Here is a 20,625-nt window from a genome sequence, read left to right on the forward strand (position 1 = left end):
TGTTGCGTCGACCACTGCTCCTAAGCGCTTGATAGTTTTTATTGCTGCATTGAACAATGGAAAGGTTTTCTTAATTCTTCCGATTCATGCCCTTTTCCACTCTTCTTCTCTGATAGAGTTCACCTGCTGTTTCATAACGCACCTCATTAGTTTTCTGCTAATTTTTCTCCCATAGCCCAACCCATTGTTTGTAGAGCCTTTCTTTGCTCTCGCTTATGACTCTGTTTTCTCTCTCTACTCCTTGTTATCAACGCAAAGTATCGGAAAGATTACGTTGAAATGCCCCCGGATATACCCTTTGGTTACAAATCATCCAATAGCCACAGTTCGTGGTCACCGAAATCTCTCCACCCTTCTTATAGGAAACACGGTGTAGATGGGATGCCCGTAAGTTCTCAGATGTTACGTTATGGAGTTCGACTAAGCCATCACACCATCGACAAGGAGCCTACCCTAGTGAGCACCTTGAGTAAGATAGTAGTAACAACAAATGATGCCTACAAATGGGACTACCTGCTGAAAGGTGGTGTTTCATTTTTAAGTAGGGCCTGGATGTCTGGAAAGTAACAGTTCGAATAATTGTATGCGGTTAATCGAACTACAAATAAAACTCTTAAAAATACAGAGCCCTATTTTTTTCGAACTTTTTATTTTATTTGCCTTTTTTTCCAAATTTGCACATAACGATTAAGTACTGATTTATCACAGAATCACATTTCATTTTGAAAAATTATTTGATATATAGAAAGTGGGAGTGGTTGCTTACCTATTATGCCCATTTTTAGCAGGAGTTTTCATCGTGGTCAGAAGAAGAAGTACGTTTAATTTCATTACAAAATATTTCTTTGAATGAAAGTGAAAAAAACATTTGAGGATGACTCTTTGGATATATAGATAGGCTGATGGATGGACCGATGGATGGATACAGTGGAAATTTTTTTTCGGTTGACTTGCTATAGAGAAAGGATTGCTAACCGTCACCATTGATAAATTTGAAAAGGGCTACCGAAAAAATTAAATTATTTCGTAAAGCTTAGTTCTTCAAGCAAGAAAATCAGTTAGACTAATTGAAAATCTGTTTTTTTACAGCATATTGTTATGTTGAAACGACTTAACAAATGTGTTCTCTCGCTAAAAACTACTCGGTTGAATTAACCGAATGCGAGCATAACCCGATTTGTTGACTCTACTAGGGTTATTTCTTTTGGTGCAACTGTTAAATACGGACAGGTCTTATAAAAATGATAACCGTTACAATCCCTGGATTTAACAAATACAGTATGTATGAAACCATGCTTTTATTCTACGCTGAAAATGTATGTGAAAAATAAAGCTAAACATTTAAATATCTCTCAGATTTTGAATCTATTTATTTTTTGTTATTTATATATGTTACAATCACTTTTAGCATTTACAGTTATGTATAAGTATATTGAGTGTCGATTTTATCGTAATTTACAGATAAATTTTTTATTATATTAAATTTTTTAATAAATAATTATTTTTTATTTTTACGACATCTAGATATTTTTTAATTTATTAGGACATGAGATTCAACATTATATGAATGTGTGTATCTTATAACAACTATAAAATTATTATTTATTCTAAAAGCGTTGTTTTTTAATTGTTCAGCTTTGCTGGCAAATGTTTGTTTCTTGCGTAAAATAAATAAATAGTATAAAAAATATCATACAATATAATAAATAAATATAAATAGTTTATCAAAGTAATAATCTTGGCTGCATGATTTTCTATAAACAATCAGTTTTGTCTTCCTTTTTATTATGTTTTCTTTTTTATAATTTGTAAATTGTAACGTATAATGTAAGGCTTTTATTTATATTTACATGTTATTATTGATATTTAGTAATTTTTATGCATGAGTTCCAATGCAATTAAGTATTATTTAATATTCAATTTAGTATTTTTAATAACTGAATATCTGTAGTATCAGTTCCAGCCATCAAGTGATGGCAATCATTCACAATTATACATGGTATGATATATAATTGAAAAACATAATGATCGGCAATGAATTCAAGTGAGCTGATATTATTTCGTAATTTGCTATGTGACTTGTGATGTTTTGATATCACAGTTAATTCTGCAATCCAAAGATGTATCTATCATGTAATATGTACATATTATTACTTAATGCTGCGATTTACATAAATGCATAATATGATATATTTCTTCAATCATGAGATAATGCGATCTAGCACTTCTATTCTACGACAACACTATTCTATTTTAATTTTTCTCACACCAATATATTTCTTTGTTCGAAACTCATTGTTCGGTATGGCCCTGTTTTTGCTTAGTTTTATAAGTTTTTTCATATCACTTGATTTCATGTACGACAAAACTTCATTTAGTTAGGCTTAATGATTTTCTTATTTTATATTGAGCAAAATAGCTACATATATCTTATCACATAACTAACTAAGTTGATCTCCTACCACTTTTGTTTCGCTTAAATTATATCAATAATTTTTAATTGATATTCGCATGACTGTTATTGCTTAGCATGCGATATGAATTGATGTTATCGTGTGATCTAATTTTATAACTTTTTTTTTAATATTTAGCAGCTCAAGGAAAGCTACATCATGTTATAACATGCGTTGATGTGTGTTTCGCCAGAAAGTCGTAATAATATTAAATTTTGAGGGAATGTCTTACATTATATCATATCATATCATGGCATATCGAACTGCTATATGAAAAGTAAGACTCACAAAATTCAATGTAAAAATATCATATCATATAATAATATTAGATAAATTCGCAGGAATATCTTACATAATTTCACAGTATATCATATCATATCATATAATATCATATCATATCATATCATATCATAGCATATCGTATCATATCGTATCATATCATGGCGTATAGAAGTCCCATACGAAAAGTAAAACTTTCAAAACATCCTTCAAGAATCTCTCTCTATACAACAGTCATCATATCATTTAATATCACATCATATATCATTTCGTTTCCATAAATATCGGTGTGCTTGCTTGGAAGTATTATCCTCTGATATTATTGACCTTGTCTAGTTATGTCACAATAAGTAAATTTATATGTGAAGCATCGATAACGCTAGTGCATCAAATAGTAAATTTACATGTGAAGCAACAATATCGCCAACACGTCAAATCATTTGCCAGCGCTTACACGTGATTTTTTTCGCAAATAGTTACACATTATGACGTTATATCAGATGGTATTGAATGACATGTTTAAAGTGATGTCATGTCATTCGTTTGAATAATATTGACATCAATTTATGAGCGAGTAATAAAGTTTATAAAATAAATAGGGATATAAATAATTTTATAACTACATAAATAAATAAATAAATATAGAAATAAATAACTCATGATATTGAATTCGTTATAAAATAATATTTGCGGTATTAATTTGTTTTGAGTAAGTAATAAAAATTTTATAGAATTAAATTATTGACAAAGAATAGTAAGTGAATTGCCAAACTTTCTAAGTTTTCTAATTGTTATTTCTTTTTCATTTCTGTTTAAAAACAAAGCATGATTAAAGGAAATTGAAGATTTAGTCTTTTATATTTTTATGAATTGGTCATCTTATACGAACATAATTTACGCAATTTTCGCACCAAATACTGTAGATCTCCTGTGTTATTAAATCCTTTAAAAGCATAGATTTTATGAATTAAACTGATATTTTTGTTATTTGTCTGCTGTCCGTCTTAATGTGCATCCAAAAAACTCTATAGATTTTGTTTTTCTTACTCGTCATTATTTAGTCTCTCAAAAACTGAGTTTTGATGGTAAAAATTTAATAAAGATGTTTTATTTAATATATAATAAAAATCACTAGATATTCATATTTAAAGAGAAAAGCAAAAGCTTCTTTTTTTGAAGTTCATAGTAAAAATAAATCATAAATAGGAATGCAGTACATACATAAAATCTCTAGTAACACATACACAAATGTAAAAATTTAATCAATTATTATGGTGCTCATAATTATACAGCAAATAGAAAACAAATAAATAAATAAAAAAAAGAATACCTATGAAATCAACCAACAGCAAAGTTGTCTTGTATGTGTAATATAAATTTGCTATACATTGAGCATACGAGCGTTATTTTTTTTTTTCTTTTCTTTTTTTTTTGTAGTTTTTATTAGTCGATGAGATAGCCTCCTATGCAGGCATATTTACTCCGCATATATGTTATATATGAGTATATGTATTTATACAGATGTCATTGAGTTGCACATTTCCAGTATTCGCGCATACAGTTTATTTAGATATTGTAAGAAACTAATACTTTCTACAATAATTAGCCACTCTTTTGCATAATCTGTTTCGTTAAATGTCATATCATTTTCAGAAGACTCTTCCAAAGGGATCTTCAGCTCCTCCATGCCAAATTTTGCATTTTCTAGATTATTATTTAATTCAATACGTGACTGATTTATAAATTCGCTAATTTTATCATACGATTTAAATCTGTGTTTCAACTCAGCTAGATTTTGTCTATTTTCCTTATCGAGATGACCAAAAGCGGCTTGCAGCATGCGAATTGTTTTGTGGACTTTATTCAGTTCCGTTTTAAGCTGAAATTATTAAAAAGCAAAAAAAATATTGGTTTTAATTTGAATCCGATTTTTATAGCTTTGTAATCTTAATCAAAAGAGTTGCAAAAACATTGAAAAAAATATATATAATTGCATGAAAACAAAAGAAAAAAACAAAATTAAAGACACAAAAAACATTCTTGCATATAATTCGAATTTTGTCAATTCAAGGTAAATAGTCATTTGATATGAAGCTTAGCATTTTCTAGGAGTGAGGGGTGGGACTACAAAATCACACGCATACGAAAGTAGATGGCTACACTTTTCAATCTATGTATTATATTTTTATTAGAAACTCAGATCCAATTTTCACCTTAACATAACTTGTATCCTTAAAGCAAAAACTGAAATTGATTTTAGCTTGCGACATGTGGGACAGGTTGCATTAGAAGCATAATGTGCGTGATTAAATTTAAGCTGACAGCTTCGCTGTTAATACTTATTTTATCTTTGTTAATTCAAGCGGCCGCCGTGGTGTGATGGTAGCATGCTCCGCCTACCACACCGTATGCTCTGGGTTCAAACCCCGGGCAAAGCAACATCAAAATTTTAGAAATATGGTTTTTCAATTAGAAGAAAATTTTTCTAAACGGGGTCGTCCCTCGGCAGTGTCTGGCAAGCGCTCCGGGTGTATTTCTGCCATGAAAAGCTCTCAGTGAAAACTCATTTGCCTTGCAGATGCCGTTCGGAGTCGGCATAAAACATGTAGGTCCCGTCCGGCCAATTTGTAGGGAAAATCAAGAGAAGCACGACGCAAATTGGAAGAGGAGCTCGGCCTTAGATCTCTTCGGAGGTTATCGCGCCTTACATTTATTTTTTTTTATAATTCAAGCGAACTTAATAAATTAGGTTTCTTGGAAGATAAGTATGTTTTGCTATACGTTTTTCATGCACTGAAAGACAATCATTTAATTCCAGTTTTTTATCAGTGGTGAATGACCCATATACCACAGAGAATAGAAAATGGCAGTGGCAAAGCAAACAAATTTAAAAAACGATTTTGAATAACTTTGAAAATTTGAGTAATTTTGCAGAGCTTTCGACTTTTTATTTAGAGTTCTCTGAGTTTTTTTGAGCATGCAGTTTTGTAAATCAAAAAATTTTTATACTTGGTTTCAAAATGACAGACATCAAAAACTGCATTATGCTAACCCGCTGGGCAGTTGTGGTGAAAATCATTTCCACTATGTCACATTTTTGACTCGAAGTCGATAAAACAGTTCATTTATTTCACAACCCATTTCGCTATTTCCCGTCGTTTCACACGCTCTGGAAATATTTTTAGATGGGACACCTGTTGGCAAACGAAAATAAATTGCCGGAGCCGTTTTCACTTAGAGGTAACTGTAATTTTGGAGTCAAAAAGGTCAAGTTTTCATTTTTTTTTCCTTGTCAATAAAATTAGCGTTAAGTGGCAAACAAAAAAGTTGAACGTTAAATTGATTGAAAAACGAAATTATCAAAATAAATTTTGTTTCGTTCGTGTTATAAATAAATTTTCGAAATAGTAATATTGTGTAAAATGAGTATAAAAATATATATCCGTTAAAGAAACGAAATTTCCTTTTTAATAATTAACGTTAGGAATAACGTTATAAAAAAAAGAAACATTTTTGATAATTTATTTTGTTAATCAACAAAACTAAATATTTTGTTGGTCTTTCTTTTATAGTCAGCGAATCGAAATATTTTCCTTTATATCGTTATTCAGGCCTTTTTTAAGAAATTTTTGGTTTCAAAGTAGTTTTATTTGGCGACTCATTTGAACAAGATTACCGATATAGTTTATGATACAAAATTTTGAAGAACTCACCAATAGCTCGGACATGTTCTTTCCATCCAAATGAGACAAATTATGATTTAAATTCTTATTTGTAATATTACGATCCAAGTTCTGATGATATGGATGAAGAAAATCTTTTAATTTGTGCAAGTTCCAACTTTGAGTAACATTTTCTGGTGTGCTATTAAAACGCGATTCGGTCTGAAAATAAAATAATAATAACATTAATACAATATGAAAGTACTATTGCAACAACTTAAACAAGTGATGGTATGAAATCATTATTTTTGGATCGCAGTAGCGGAAAAGCTAGCTGATATAGAATGGAGAATTGCTTTATAATACCCCAGTGTAAAAAAACCATTATCAATCCAAACCAATCAGCTTTCGTCATAATCAAAAATGCAAAATTTGAAGACAAATTAGAAAGCTATCAGCAAGGCACTCAAAAGGTTGGGTGGATAGAGGCATCTGCCTGAACACCAGTACGAATACAGCTAGCTGATGAAGAAGTGAAAATTAGAAACATGTCCTAGGAATATTCGACGTTGTGCTAAAATTTTTCTTTCAAATCAACAACAACGCGAAAAATATGAAATTTTTAAGAAATATAATAATTTTTTATTAGCATGGGAGCATTTGAAGAATGAAGTAGGGAGTCTTGTGCAAAATATCCATCGCATAGTAGATCATCATATTATACATAAATATCTTCAAAATTCAAGAGAGAGAAAACGCCAACTTGAGCTTTAAACTTGAACAGACTTTACATTTAAAATATTAAAGATGAAAAGTACAGAAAAAGTTTTAAAGTAATTGCTACATATACTTACATATTTATGAATTTCTGCCATAAGTATTTGCGCTGAGGTTTCTGCTTGCTCTTTCGACCCTCTCAGTATTTGTGCAATATCAATGCAGGTCATATTGAGCGCACGTTTATTCACATGATGACTAGAATGACGATGAAGAGGTTTTAAGTATCTGGGCTCAAGTTCAAGCTCGTAATCCATATGATGTTTGTAATGTTGCAATCGTCCTTCAACCGCGGCTAAACGTAATTTCTTTACTAATATTGATCGACCGGCAACACAGGAAATTTGCGCAATTATGAGAATGCAAATAATGGACAGGAGTGCATAAGATTCTGGAAAAATGAAAGAAGAAATCGACGTTAGGTAAGTGAACATTTTTGGAAAATTAATAAAGGAAATAAAAAAAAATACAAAATTTAAAACATAAAATTGATAAGATTTGTCTGGTTTCATTAGGACATGCGATGCCACAACGCTCATGACAAAAAAAAATAGATTTTAAAATAAACAAATAAAAAATAAACTATTTGCATTTAAACAAAAAGAAACATAGTATGTATACGAGTTTGTTTGCATCCCATCAAGATTCCTCAAACATTGTCGGAGCGCTCCTAATTTATGAAAAAGTTTCTATCTAATTATCGCCGTAATGATCAGAATTTTAACAATGTAGGAATTTTGAGCAAAGCTGCGACCGTTGTATGCCCTGGTTGTTCTGTCGGGTCTGTCTCTAATTACAGCTGACATCGCTATGCTCTACATTTATGGGTTTCCTCCAAAATTTCATGTGTACAAAACCCGCCCTGATATAGCTAATTTAATCAGTTATAAAGCACATAAACGACAAAGCAAATAGTCATATAGGAAGTAAATTATGGACACTTTAGTCTGAATTGAGCCCAATCTTTCAGGGACTCTTATTTTAGCTCATATAATGTAAGAAATTGAGCTCATATCGGTCGACCATCGCAAGAAGGGAAATAAATTTATTTCGGACTCATAAACGAGCTCAGAGTTAGCGTAACCGATACGAATTAGGACTCCTTTCTGACTCTTTTTGACTCCCAATATATGCTGGGATGTAAGTTATCCAAGAACAACAAAGTGTTAAACTTTTTTTATAAAGAAAAACATGCCGATGCTACCTTATGAAAAGATTTTAATATTTTCAAAACCACTTTTTCCAATTCGCCGATGCATAAATAATAATCCGTAATACATATGCACAAATACATGCACATGGGTACTAGACCGTCGGTTAGCCAACAAAAAAGTCAACTTATATAAAGCTTAATTCAATTAAGTTTAAATGTCTGCACGGCAGACCCCAAATGTTAAAGTTCAGATTAGTTATGGAAATAATTTGTACAATGTTTGACATTTATCTGTCAACAAAATAGCGCAAAAAGTTCAGTACCAAAGATCCCATCAAGTGAGCGTGACCGCCATGTGTGCAAAAGTACTTGCGTGATAATAAATGAATGCGCACAAACGAGTAATATAGTTATACCCGCTTGAGGGTATAAGCAATTGGTATTATTTGTATACCTTTCATGAGCATGAAATGGTATATTAACTTTGGTCCGATGTTTGTAACGTTCAGAAATATAGATATACTTACCATTAAGTATACCGAATTGATCAGGGCGACGAACTGAGTTGATATAGCCTTGTTCGTCTGTCCGTCCGTCTGTCTGTTTGAACGCAAACTAGTCCCTCAAATTTTGAGATATCTCAATGAAATTTAGCACAAGTATGCATTTTTGTATTATATTAGACATTTGTCGGATCCGGTAAGATCGGACCACTATAACATATATCTCCCATACAACCGCTCGTTCAGATAAGACGATTTTGGTCATGTCTGCCGCAATTTAGAAATTATAAACGTGAAACTCGGTGATATATATTCTAATATATCATAGAAGATGTCCTGGAAAAATCACTTTGATTGGAGCTATATATAGTATATATCCCATACAACCGATCGTTCAGATAGAAAGATTTTTGGCAATTTCTCGCTTAATTTGCAATATAAAATGTTAAACTTGGTGATATTTATTCTAATATATCATAGACGATTTCATGAAAAAATCATTTCGATCGGAGCTATATATAATATATAGCCCATACAACCGATCATTCAGATAGAAAGATTTTTGCCATTTCTCCCTTAATTTCCAATATAAAAACGTTAAACTTGGTGATATTTATTCTAATATATCATAGAAGGTTCCCTGGAAAAATCATTTTGATTGGAGCTATATATAGTATATAGCCCATACAACCGATTGTTCAGATAGAAAGGTTTTTGGCCATTTCTCCCTTAGTTTCCAATATAAAAACGTGAACCTTGGTGATATATATTCTAATATATCATAGAAGATTTCCTGTAAAAATCATTTCGATCGGAGCTATATATAATATATATCCCATACAACCGATCGTTCAGATAAGGAGGTTCTTTGCCATTTTTTTTTTATATTTATCTTAAAAATCGTTTCGGTATGTACATCTGTTCACTATATATTTCCTATCTTATACATGCTATTATTTGGAGATTACAAACGGGAAAAGACTATTGTTCAGCCCCATTCATGAAAGGTATGAAGTCCCGTCCTTACTTGTTTTGCATGTATATGGGACAATCGCCTGCACGAAAGTAACTGTTTGCTGACATGAGAATCCTTAACACTGATTTTATGCAAAGCCAGGCAAATATTCGGAGTCAAATAAGAGTCAGAAAGGAGTCCTTTGAGCTCATTTATAAGCCTAAATTTTTCCAAAAACCACATTGTAAAAAAAAAAACAAAAAAAAATTATCGTTGAATATTTGTTTGAGCACAAATCACAATTGTTCATCGTAAATTATGGAAAAAGAGTTTTTGAAAGCGTCCTTTATATAAATTTTCGGCCACTGTATTTCGGCAATCCGTTGCACTTAAATTTTATTCTTTTTTAATAAGCCGAGGTTCAGTAGAACAACAATTTAACAAATATTCATCGTAATTAAAGATATCAAAAATTTTGGATGTTACACTTGGGGAATTTTGCCGCATATATAAACTTTAAAGGTCATCGAAATATAGTGTTATGCCCGGGTTTTCACTGAGTCAAATTTGACTACAAACTTGGCCATATCATTGAAAACGGCTCGTCAACAACATCAAATGCGCTGGCATTTTGACTAAAAAAAGACAATTGTCCAACGGCATGTCAAATTTGACATACACATTTTATTGGCTATCATGTGGGCAAATTATTTTCATTTGCCAATTGTTGCCTTATCAAATAATAATGCCACAGCGTGTGAAAGAATAGGAAATAATCAAACACATTGTGCAATAAATGATCAACAAAATTTTGGCGTGGGCTTTGACCCGATCGACTGCTTGTCAGAAATGTAACATAAAGGAAACGTCTGATCAGAGGGACAGCTTGATGCAGTTCTTGAAGGACATTTGATGTAACAAAAACGTAGCATAAATTAGGTTAAACTAACAATATAATGTATGCATTTTTTAAATTCGGTGTATCACAAATTTTTTATAATCGTTAAACAAATTTTTTTGCTGTGTACAATCTACATTTAAACCTACACACTTGGGCAGTCATACATATATGTATGTACATATATGACTGCCCCGCCAATTGCAAAACTGCGCCAATGAGCGCTACGAAACTATCACATACATATGTACGTTGCATTAGCTGACTGCTGACTGTAAAAAATAGTGTAAACTGAATTGCTTTTACAATATAAACCTTAGCGGCTAGCTATCGCTTTAGTATTAGTAATAACGAAATAATAAAACATAAACTTCTCATAGACATATGTATGTATGCATGCATTCGTGCAATTAATTGCGACGCATGTGCGCTCACAAAAATTATTTGTAAAATTTTTTAAAGATCACATAAATTGATGATATCAAAGCAGTTAAGTTGTCGTCTGTCACTACACATGTGGCATGCAACAAAATAGATCGATGTTTTAGGTTAAAATAAGGCTCCATTCATACTTTAGTGTGACTGTGTGTTTGTAACTCAGCAATCAGGTTGTCTGGTTTATCAATGGCCTATTTGTCTTCAACGATAGCAGATCAAGGCAAAGGCCGCGCTCTCCGCCAATAGAAATTAAGTTCATATGTGTAAGCCTATTGCATTTATATGCTTGTAGTCGCTTTTGTAAGCGCATACCACGCATGCGCCAATTGTAATTTTCATTTGTCTGCATTTCTTTTTTTGTCCCTTTTTTCTTGTATTTCGTTGTGTGTGGCCGATAGACAATAGAAATTTGCTAATTATACTTTGTCATTTAGTAGTTGGATTTTAAATTGCTATTAATCTTGGTGAAAAATTTATATACGTCCGTTGTAGAAAAGACATATGTTTGTATGGTCGGTTTCTCTCGGTCAAATTGCTTTTGCTGATGTGTGGTCCTTTGTCCAGGTAGCGCTTTCTAAATAAATCAGTTCCGGTCATGGTAGTTCAATTAATTGACATTAAGAGCATTAATTGATTACAAATTTGCAGCGATTTTCCAATACGATAGTTGCTTATGTCTTTTTTTTGTTTTTTTTTTTTTTGTTGGAAAGTTATGTGGCAGTGGTGTTGTAGTGGTAGCGTGCGAAAAAATAAAATGAATCGGACTCGACCCACCAATTTTTAAGAAAATTTCGAAAGCAGCATGATTTCATTTGAAAGAGAAGCTCGCTGATATATATATTTATACTCTACGGTGTTATATCACGCCATGTATGTATATTATTTTTTTAAGTTATGTTATTTTACGTAATTTTCTTTTTAAAAATAACCGTGCTAATTTTTAGCTGTATTCGTTTTTTTTTTCTTTTAGTCATTTTTTCTTTGTTATTCATTACATGGTACAAAAATAACCTACATCTGTGACTTATTTATGCCTTTAATTAGGTTGCCATATAATTACAAGTACCAATATAAGGGTAGCTGTAAGTGTGTGTAGATTGTACTAAATTATAACATAGGCGAACAAAGTATACTCACAAAATAATTTGTTGCATTGAAGCATTCTAATAATTTATCGTTCATTAATACGCATCATTCCACACTGTGACAATATTGACGTGATGTTAATCATCCCTATAGAGAAAATCTTCCGAGTATTGAATTGGGGCTGTCTTCTTTTGTATTAAAAATACCGATTAGGTCAGCGTCAACTTGTATGCCGATTTTCTAGATTGTGACAGTTTTCAACAATGCATCACATTTTTTTATAATTCTGCTTATTGCATGAATCGCCTGCAAAGGTGCGATATCACATGATCTCGGCAGTTGGTTTGAAAATATCACAACTAATTTATTTAAAAGGACGGCTTTATCTTAGAATTTATTTTATATTTATGTTTTTATACAAAACACATTTGCAGCTTGGGTTAAGGCATTCTACAAATAATTTTGAAGATAATACTTTTTTAAATCGAAATGGGATGATCTTTAGCTCAGGCTACAATTACATTTAGATTTTCTGACAGGCTTCAAAGTTGGCGCCAGCTACAGAAAAATATTTTTGCTAGTCAAGATTTAGTTATGTCACAGTTATTGTTGATTTCTCTGCAGGGATATTTTAGACACAAACTCATATGAATAAATATACAAATGTACATACATATATGTATATTTATACACCCGCTTAAGACATTGAGCAGTAAGATAATTATTAATGACCAACAGTTGATGTTACTTTTTGCAAATGCACGTAGGCGGAACGTTATTGACCTGTTAAGGCAAATCATCAATGCTTAGTTATCCTACATACTTGCAATACGCAGATACATATCTGTAATAATTGTAGCACTTTATATGTATGTGTATGCAATTATATTTTATGACTTTATTAGCTCTTTTCATTTTAATTAGGTATTAAGGTGTAGTTATAAATACTCATGTATAGATCATAATAATACCAACGAAGGATCGGTATATAAAAAAATATATGTTTGTTTATTAGGATGTTTCATTTACAAGAAAAAAGAGCTTTTTTTGCCCTAATGCGTTGTATTAACATCAAAACGATCAAGAAGTTTTTTGATTTTCCCCTTGTAAGCCAAAGGTGAAGTTGTTTTATTATTATTATAGATATTTTCCTTTATTATTATACAAACTCTTTACAAAGTTCGTCCAAGATACGATCCGCATGATCAATTGAAATGTGCTAGGATTTATTGGGCATTTCTTGAGCACTTTTTCCAAGATCCAAGAAATGTTCAAAAAATACCTCTAGTCTTGAATTTATGGTTGCAGCACCCGTCTTTGAAGCAATTTTACAAAGAAGATGGATAATAAAATAGGAAAATGTGTATTTCTCAAATAAAAAATTTTAAAGTTTCGCAACAAACATTTCTTGTTTTTTTTACCAAATACCTGATCATATTTATTTTATTTGTTTACTAAGACATCTACTCTTATGCGCATATATATAAACAAATCTACGTTACACCACCCTACCATATCTAAAGGTGCTTGATGCTAAAAATGGATTTCTATTGAATTAAATATTAGAAAAAAGGACTGAAAGGACAATTTCATTGTGATGCTGTGTGAATTTATCGAAGGCGTTTAGTTATAGCGCTAATGTCTCTTTTTTGAGTGATTCTAGTTGATGAAGCCTTAGGTAAAGTAAAGACGAAGTACTTGCTCTCATCCAATAAAGAATCGGCGCATTCGAGCATTGGCAGCGGCGTCACTGTTGAAGGAGCTTAGAAATCAAACAAAAGTTTAGAAATCAAACTGAGAACAATCCTTTCCCACAAGTGCTACTTTGACTGAGTAGTAAAAGTAAGATCATCTCTCGAAGAACAAAAATCACGCTCTTCGATTCGCTTATCATACCTGTCCTGAGTATGGCTCAGAGTTATCGAGAGTTGATTAGATGACGCTCGGAGTGTTCGAGGGAAAGTTATCCGGCAGATTTATGGCCTGCCTGTGATGCCGATGGCGAGAATCACAGATACGAAGATAGTGCGCGAATACAAACCCGTAGACGGTTTCTCTGGCTAAGTAATGTTATACGAATGGATGAATACGCTCGGGCCATGGAAGTATTTCAATCGACACCGCAGTTTGAGGTCAGAGGAGAGGCAGATGGAAGAAGACTTTTACCTCCCTTGGTGCTCGCGCCTCTAATCGCAAAACAATGACAGCTGGAGTGACTTGTTACGAAACTGCCAAAATCTCATAGGCGGCTAAGCGCCAACGAATGATGATGATTATGATGATGCTGCCTAAAGTGGGTGGACTATGCACGAAATTAAGGAAAATTATTTGCCAAGAAAGAAACATATTAACTTTAATATTTATTCCAAAAAAAAGAACTATAAACAAAAGAAAATTTAATGCGCAAGATTTGGGATTTTTTTTGAAATTGGCGTTGTTTTTTGTTTTTTTTTTTTTTTGTTTATCGTAAAATGGTATTTGAATTTGGCTCTTATTATAAGACAAAAAATTGAGTACAAGCATGTCCGAAATTTTGTTTTCTTTTTTTTTATTTTATTTCGTTGTTTGCTGTTTTTCTCCATTTCGCTTCATTCCGGACGATATTTTTTTTCACTTAAAAAAGATAAAGTCGAACTTCAATTTTCGGCTAAAAAATGTAAAGTTCGAATTTTAACTTTTAATATGGGCATGAAAAATAAAAGTAAAACTTTATTAATTATTTTTTCACCTTGTGTATCAAAGCAATTTTAGTACTAAGAAAATTCTGGCGGCCGTCGTGGTGTGGTGGTAGCCTGCTTTGCCTACCACACCGAAGATCCCTAGGTTCACGTACGGGGCAAAGCCGCATCAAAATTTTAAAAACACATTTTTTCAATTGGAAATAAGTTTTTCTTAGCGGAGTCGCCCTCGGCAGTGATTTGGCAAGCACTACGAGTGTATTTCTGCCTTACAGATGCCATTCGTAGTCTGCATAAAACATTTAGGTCCCGTCCCGTCAATTTGTAGGAAAAATTTAAATGAGCACGATGCAAATTAGAAGAGAAGCTCGAGCTAATTATCTTCGGACGATATTGCACCTTGCATTTATTTTTGAGCCGAATTCTTTGTAAGGAGTATAAAAAATCAACTGGTATGCAATTTGTCCATCCCGAATCGCGATAAGCTCGCCTGGTAGTTAGTGAAAATATTTGCTCCAAATTCTTTTCCGATTTAAGTCCTTTCCGCAGTTAAAAATAAAGATATCTCCATTCGTTTAGGAGTATCTGTAGTAAAATTTTGTGGTTTTTTATTTTGTTTTTATACCATTAAAATAAATATTAAAATTAATACAAAAAAGTCCTATATTTGAATTTCTGTTTGTATTAATATTAGAACTAAACTCAAGAAAATTTTAACATTTGAAAATATGGGCTTAACACCAACTCTGTTTAGGCTAAGTAATTTTTCCCTTTATAGAAGATTTACCTCGATTATTAACTAACACAACCTCGAAAACTTGGCGATGATATTTTATTTACAAAAATATTAACGCCTACCTAAAATGGGCAAACTCGGTTATTAGTCATGCCCAGTTGCAATTAAAATAGTAAAAGCAATTAATTTCAGTATAGTTTTAATGAAAAATTAGGAGTTATGAACATTTGCGAGTGGTTATATTAGCTGTGTTTTTTTTTTTTCATATATATACATATCCACTTAAACTTTATATGAACTGCTAAGTATGTAATTTTATCTATACTTATGAAGTCTTTGTGCAGAAAATGAGTACTGCTAAATGTCAGTATCCATTATACTCAGATGCAACTGAAACGTGTCTCTCAATTTTAATTTATAATTATAATATGAAACTTCATTTCAGAATAACCCCCTCATTTTATTTAAAATCAACAAATTACACAGAAACATACTCGCACCACCTGACAAGGGCACCGATGCGCATAAGTAACATATTTTTTTTTATTATACTCAGCTGAGCAGAGCTCACAGAGTATATTAACTTTGTTCGCATAACGGTAATCCGTAACGGCATAAACTAATTGAGATAGATATAGACTTCTATATATCAAAATGATCTGGGCGAAAAAAGAAATTCATTTAGCCATGTCCGTCCGTCCGTCCATCCGTCCGTAAACACGATAACTTGAGTAAATTTTGAGGTATCTTGATAAAATTTGGTACGTATATTCCTGGGCGCTCATCTCAGATTGCTCTTTAAAACGAACGAAATCGGACTACAACCACGCCCACTTTTTCGATTTCGAAAATTTCGAAAAACCGAAAAAGTGCGATAATTCATTATCAAAGACGGATAAAGCGATGAAACTTGGTAGGTGCGTTAACCTTATGACGCAAAATAGAAAACTAGTAAAATTTTGGACAATGGGTGTGGCACCGCCCACTTTTAAAAGAAGGTAATTTAAAAGTTTTGCAAGCTGTAATTTGGCAGTCGTTGAAGAAATCGTGATGGAATTTGGCAGGAATGTTACTCTTATTACTATATGTGTGCTAAATAAAAGCAAAATCGGATGACGAGTATGCTCACTTAAAAAAAATTTTTTTTTAAAGTCTAATTTTAACAAAAAATTTAATATCTTTACAGTATGTACATAAGTAAATTATGTCAACGTTCAACTCCAGTAATGATATGGTGCAACAAAATAAAAAAATAAAAGAAAATTTCAAAATGGGCGTGGCTCCGCCCTTTTTCATTTAATTCGTCTAGAATACTTTTAATGCCATAAGTCGAACAAAAATTTACCAATCCTAGTGAAATTTGGTAGGGGCAAAGACTCTATGACGATAACTGTTTTCTGTAAAAATGGGCGAAATCGGTAGAAGCCACGACCAGTTTTTATGCACAGTCGACCTACTGTCCTTCCGCTCGGCCGTTAACATGATAACTTGAGCAAAAATCGAAATATCTTTACTAAACTTAGTTCACGTTCTTATCTGAACTCACTTTATCTTGGTATAAAAAATGGCCAAAATCTGACTATGACACGCCCACTTTTCCGATATCGAAAATTGCGAAAAATGAAAAAAATGCTATAATTCTATACCAGATATGAAAAAAAGAGATGAAACATGGTAATTGGATTGGTTTATTGACGCAAAATATAACTTTAGAGAAAACTTTGTGAAATGTGTGTGACACCTACCATATTAAGTAGAAGAAAATCATCTTGGAAGGAATACTGTTCGTGGTATTACATATATAAATAAATTAGCGGTACCCGACAGATGATGTTCTGGGTCACTCTGGTCCACATTTTGGTCAATATCTCGAAAACGCCTTCACATATACAACTACCACCACTCCCTTTTAAAATACTCATTAACACTAAATACTCATTTGATACACATGTCATACAAACACATTCCAGGGTTACCCTAAGTACATTTTGCTAAATGGTGATTTTCCCTTATTTTGTCTCCAAAGCTCTCAGCTGAGTATGTAATGTTCGGTTACACCCGAACTCAGCCTTCCTTACTTGTTATATGGTATCAAAAATTAGCATACAATATAAGCTAATATTAGCTTGTTAAAAAAAAAAAACATTTTTTGGAGATCTTGGGTTAAAAAAAATTTTAAAATTTTAATGTGGAACATTTTCTTTAAACAGGAATGAAAAACACAAAAAAGTCCTTCGGAATATAATGAAAGAATTGTACTGACTTTTTTTGTTATTGTATTTCCATAAAACCCAGATATTATCTTAATATTATATAACTTTTTTTTAACAAACATTTTAGTTTTTTTAGAGTACTTAACAGCTCATAGAACTTGGCACTCACAAGTTGACTCGAGTATACCATGTATAAGTTTCCAAACTTGACGATCTGTTGCACTTCTTCCATGTTTACGGACTTGTTCTGACAGAAGTTTGACTTTCATTTACTTCAAAAATTTCGTCAATTTTCCTTTTTTAAAATTTTTTATTTCACTAGTTTGAATTAGAAAATTAAATTGAAAAGCTGTTTTGATTTCCCCAAATTGAGTAGCCCTTAATTAATAGTAATGGAAAATCTTAATACAATTAATGCATGAATAATCAAAATCTTTTCCAATTTTTATTTTGTTTCCGCAAAAAAAAAGCAAAAATCAACATATTTTCACAAAAATATTATACCTGTCGATGTTTTTTTTTATACTCAGCTGAACAGACCTCACAGAGTATATTAATTTTGTTCGCATAACGGTACCCCTTAACGGCTTAAACTAATCGAGATAGATATAGATCAAAATGATCTGGGCGAAAAAAGAAATTCATTTAGCCATGCCCGTCTGTCCATCCGTCCGTCCGTCTGCCCGCAAACACGATAACTTGAGTAAATTTTGAGGTATCTTGATGAAATTTGGTATGTAAGTTCCTGGGCACTCATCTCAGATCGCTATTTAAAATGAACGAAATCGGACTATAACCACGCTCACTTTTTCGATACCGAAAATTTCGAAAAACCGAAAAAGTGCGATAATTCATTACCAAAGACGGATGAAGCGATGAAACTTGGTAGGTGGGTTGACCTTATGATGCGGAATAGAAAATTAGTAAAATTTTGGACAATGGGCGTGGAACAGTTTACTTTTAAAAGAAGAGAATTTAAAAGTTTTGCAAGCTGTAATTTGGCAGCTGAGTATGTAATGTTTGGTTGTACCCGAACTTAGCCTTCCTTTCTTGTTTTTTGTTGTAAGTGAAGAATATGATTGATTAAAAAACTTTAATAAACGTGGTTTAATTTGACAACCGATTTATGTAAAATTTTTAAATATTTGACTGGCGCAACTGAACTGGCGTATTCCAAAATGACGGATGGGACATTTTGACCTATTTTTTATTCTTAATTACATTAATTAATTACAAGACATTTTTCAATATAAGCGCTTAAAGTCTGAAATGAAACTAATGAAGTATTAAACTTAGAAGTATAATTTAAACGAACCATGCCATTTTCTAAGAGTGATGGCGTGACTTCTAAATCACTCGGCTATATAAGTTGTAGATTTCACTTGAAAATTTCAGACAAAACTATAGAAATCTTTTAGAAACTGGCTTTGTGATTTATAAATACAAAGGTTCAAATTACTGTAAACTAACTTTTATATATTATAAGGAAAAACTGTATGCACATTTTAGCCTATGACGTGTGGGACAAGTTACATTGGAAGCACATAATTTTATACGATAATTTCAATTAGCCACATCGAAATAATAAATTATTTTAAACGTGATACTACATTACAATTTTTACAAGTATTTTTACATTTTCTTCGCTCTAAATTCTAAAGCACATCCAATTTTGAATTGCTTAGAAAATTATATGAATTTCACAATAATTCAGTATCCTCGTCAATACCCAAAAATGCCTAGTGATATTAACCGACATATTTGCGTGTACATACACACATGAAAAAAAATATTGTCACAAGGAATTTATGCAGTTTTTAGCCTAAATAATTTTCGCAATTAGTTTATAAAAACTTGTCATTGAATTTTAATGTTTTAAAGTGTTAATTTTAATTACTTAAACTAATTTCCGGATTTTCAGCAATTTTTGTTGCTAGTGAGGTGAGCACTGTCTTCCTTAAAAAAAAAAACTACGTTCAAAAGTTTATTTGCTTTCTGCTGAAAAAAATGATTGCCAAAAATCAGAAATTTTTTGTAAAGGATTAATTAATATTAACACTTTATTGTAGTTAAATTTAATGAACTACAAAATTTTAAAATTTCACTGAAAATTTGTGTTTTGAATTCGAATTTTCACTAATTTTGCTTAAAATCTTGAACATTAGTTTACATTGATTTTATTACATATTTTTTCACGTTTTTATAAAAAAAAAAAAAAATCGCGAAATTATTTTGTTTAAGCAAAACTAGGTGACAACTGCAAAAATCTTTGTTTCAATAATTTTTTTCTTGAGTGTGTGCTTTCATCATTGGCGTATGCTTTGTTAATTAACTTATGTGATTGATATATGTACGTATAGTTAGTTTACTTGTTTAGTTTTATTTATTTTTTTTTTAACTTACTCATCATAATTGACAGCCGCTTATGCGCACGCGTTTTTCCGTTTAGTCTTATACTTTGCATAGCCACTAAACTGGTGGGTGCATTTTGGGAATTAGGGGTGGTAGTACTGTCACCAGTTTTCGTGATTGACAATTGGCAGGTGAATTTGCCATTAGCTGGCGATGTTAAGCGAACTTTGCTTTTGTTGCATTCAACATTTGTTTGTTTGCAAATGGTAAGCTTTTGCTTTTCTTGTCGCATTCTTATATGTTTTTTATTATTGATTGTAAGCACTGTGCGCGATTCGGTGCAATCAAGTGCAATATTTGTAAAACTCACTTGTGATTGATACATTTTTATTAAATATTTTTTGCTTTTTTTATAAAAAAAAGTCGTCTTTTAATTTAGTTG

General features: G+C 31.8%; 1 protein-coding gene across 1 annotated transcript; it reads right to left on the reverse strand.

The window, feature by feature from the left end:
• Positions 1-3,959: 3,959 nt before the first annotated feature.
• On the reverse strand, positions 3,960-20,568 carry LOC137248758 (uncharacterized). The gene is made up of 4 exons (XM_067779665.1): positions 20,235-20,568; positions 7,249-7,562; positions 6,446-6,616; positions 3,960-4,611 (listed from the first exon to the last, which is right to left on the reverse strand). Exons 1-4 carry the CDS (start codon positions 20,566-20,568, stop codon positions 4,246-4,248), a joined length of 1,185 nt encoding a protein of 394 aa, XP_067635766.1. The 3' UTR covers positions 3,960-4,245.
• Between the last annotated feature and the right edge of the window lie 57 nt (positions 20,569-20,625).

Source organism: Eurosta solidaginis, chromosome 4 (genome assembly GCF_040869045.1).
Source record: "Eurosta solidaginis isolate ZX-2024a chromosome 4, ASM4086904v1, whole genome shotgun sequence".
NCBI classification, from domain to species: Eukaryota; Metazoa; Arthropoda; class Insecta; order Diptera; family Tephritidae; genus Eurosta; species Eurosta solidaginis.

Bases quoted from the DNA above. Each gene is read 5' to 3' on its own strand.
- LOC137248758 (XM_067779665.1), bottom strand. From the start codon at position 20,568: ATGTATCAATCACAAGTGAGTTTTACAAATATTGCACTTGATTGCACC. The intron at 7,563-20,234 runs GTAAGTTAAAAA...TCATTTTTCCAG, and splicing joins GCGGCTGTCAATTATGATGA to AATCTTATGCACTCCTGTCC. The intron at 4,612-6,445 runs GTGAGTTCTTCA...TAATAATTTCAG, and splicing joins AGAACATGTCCGAGCTATTG to CTTAAAACGGAACTGAATAA.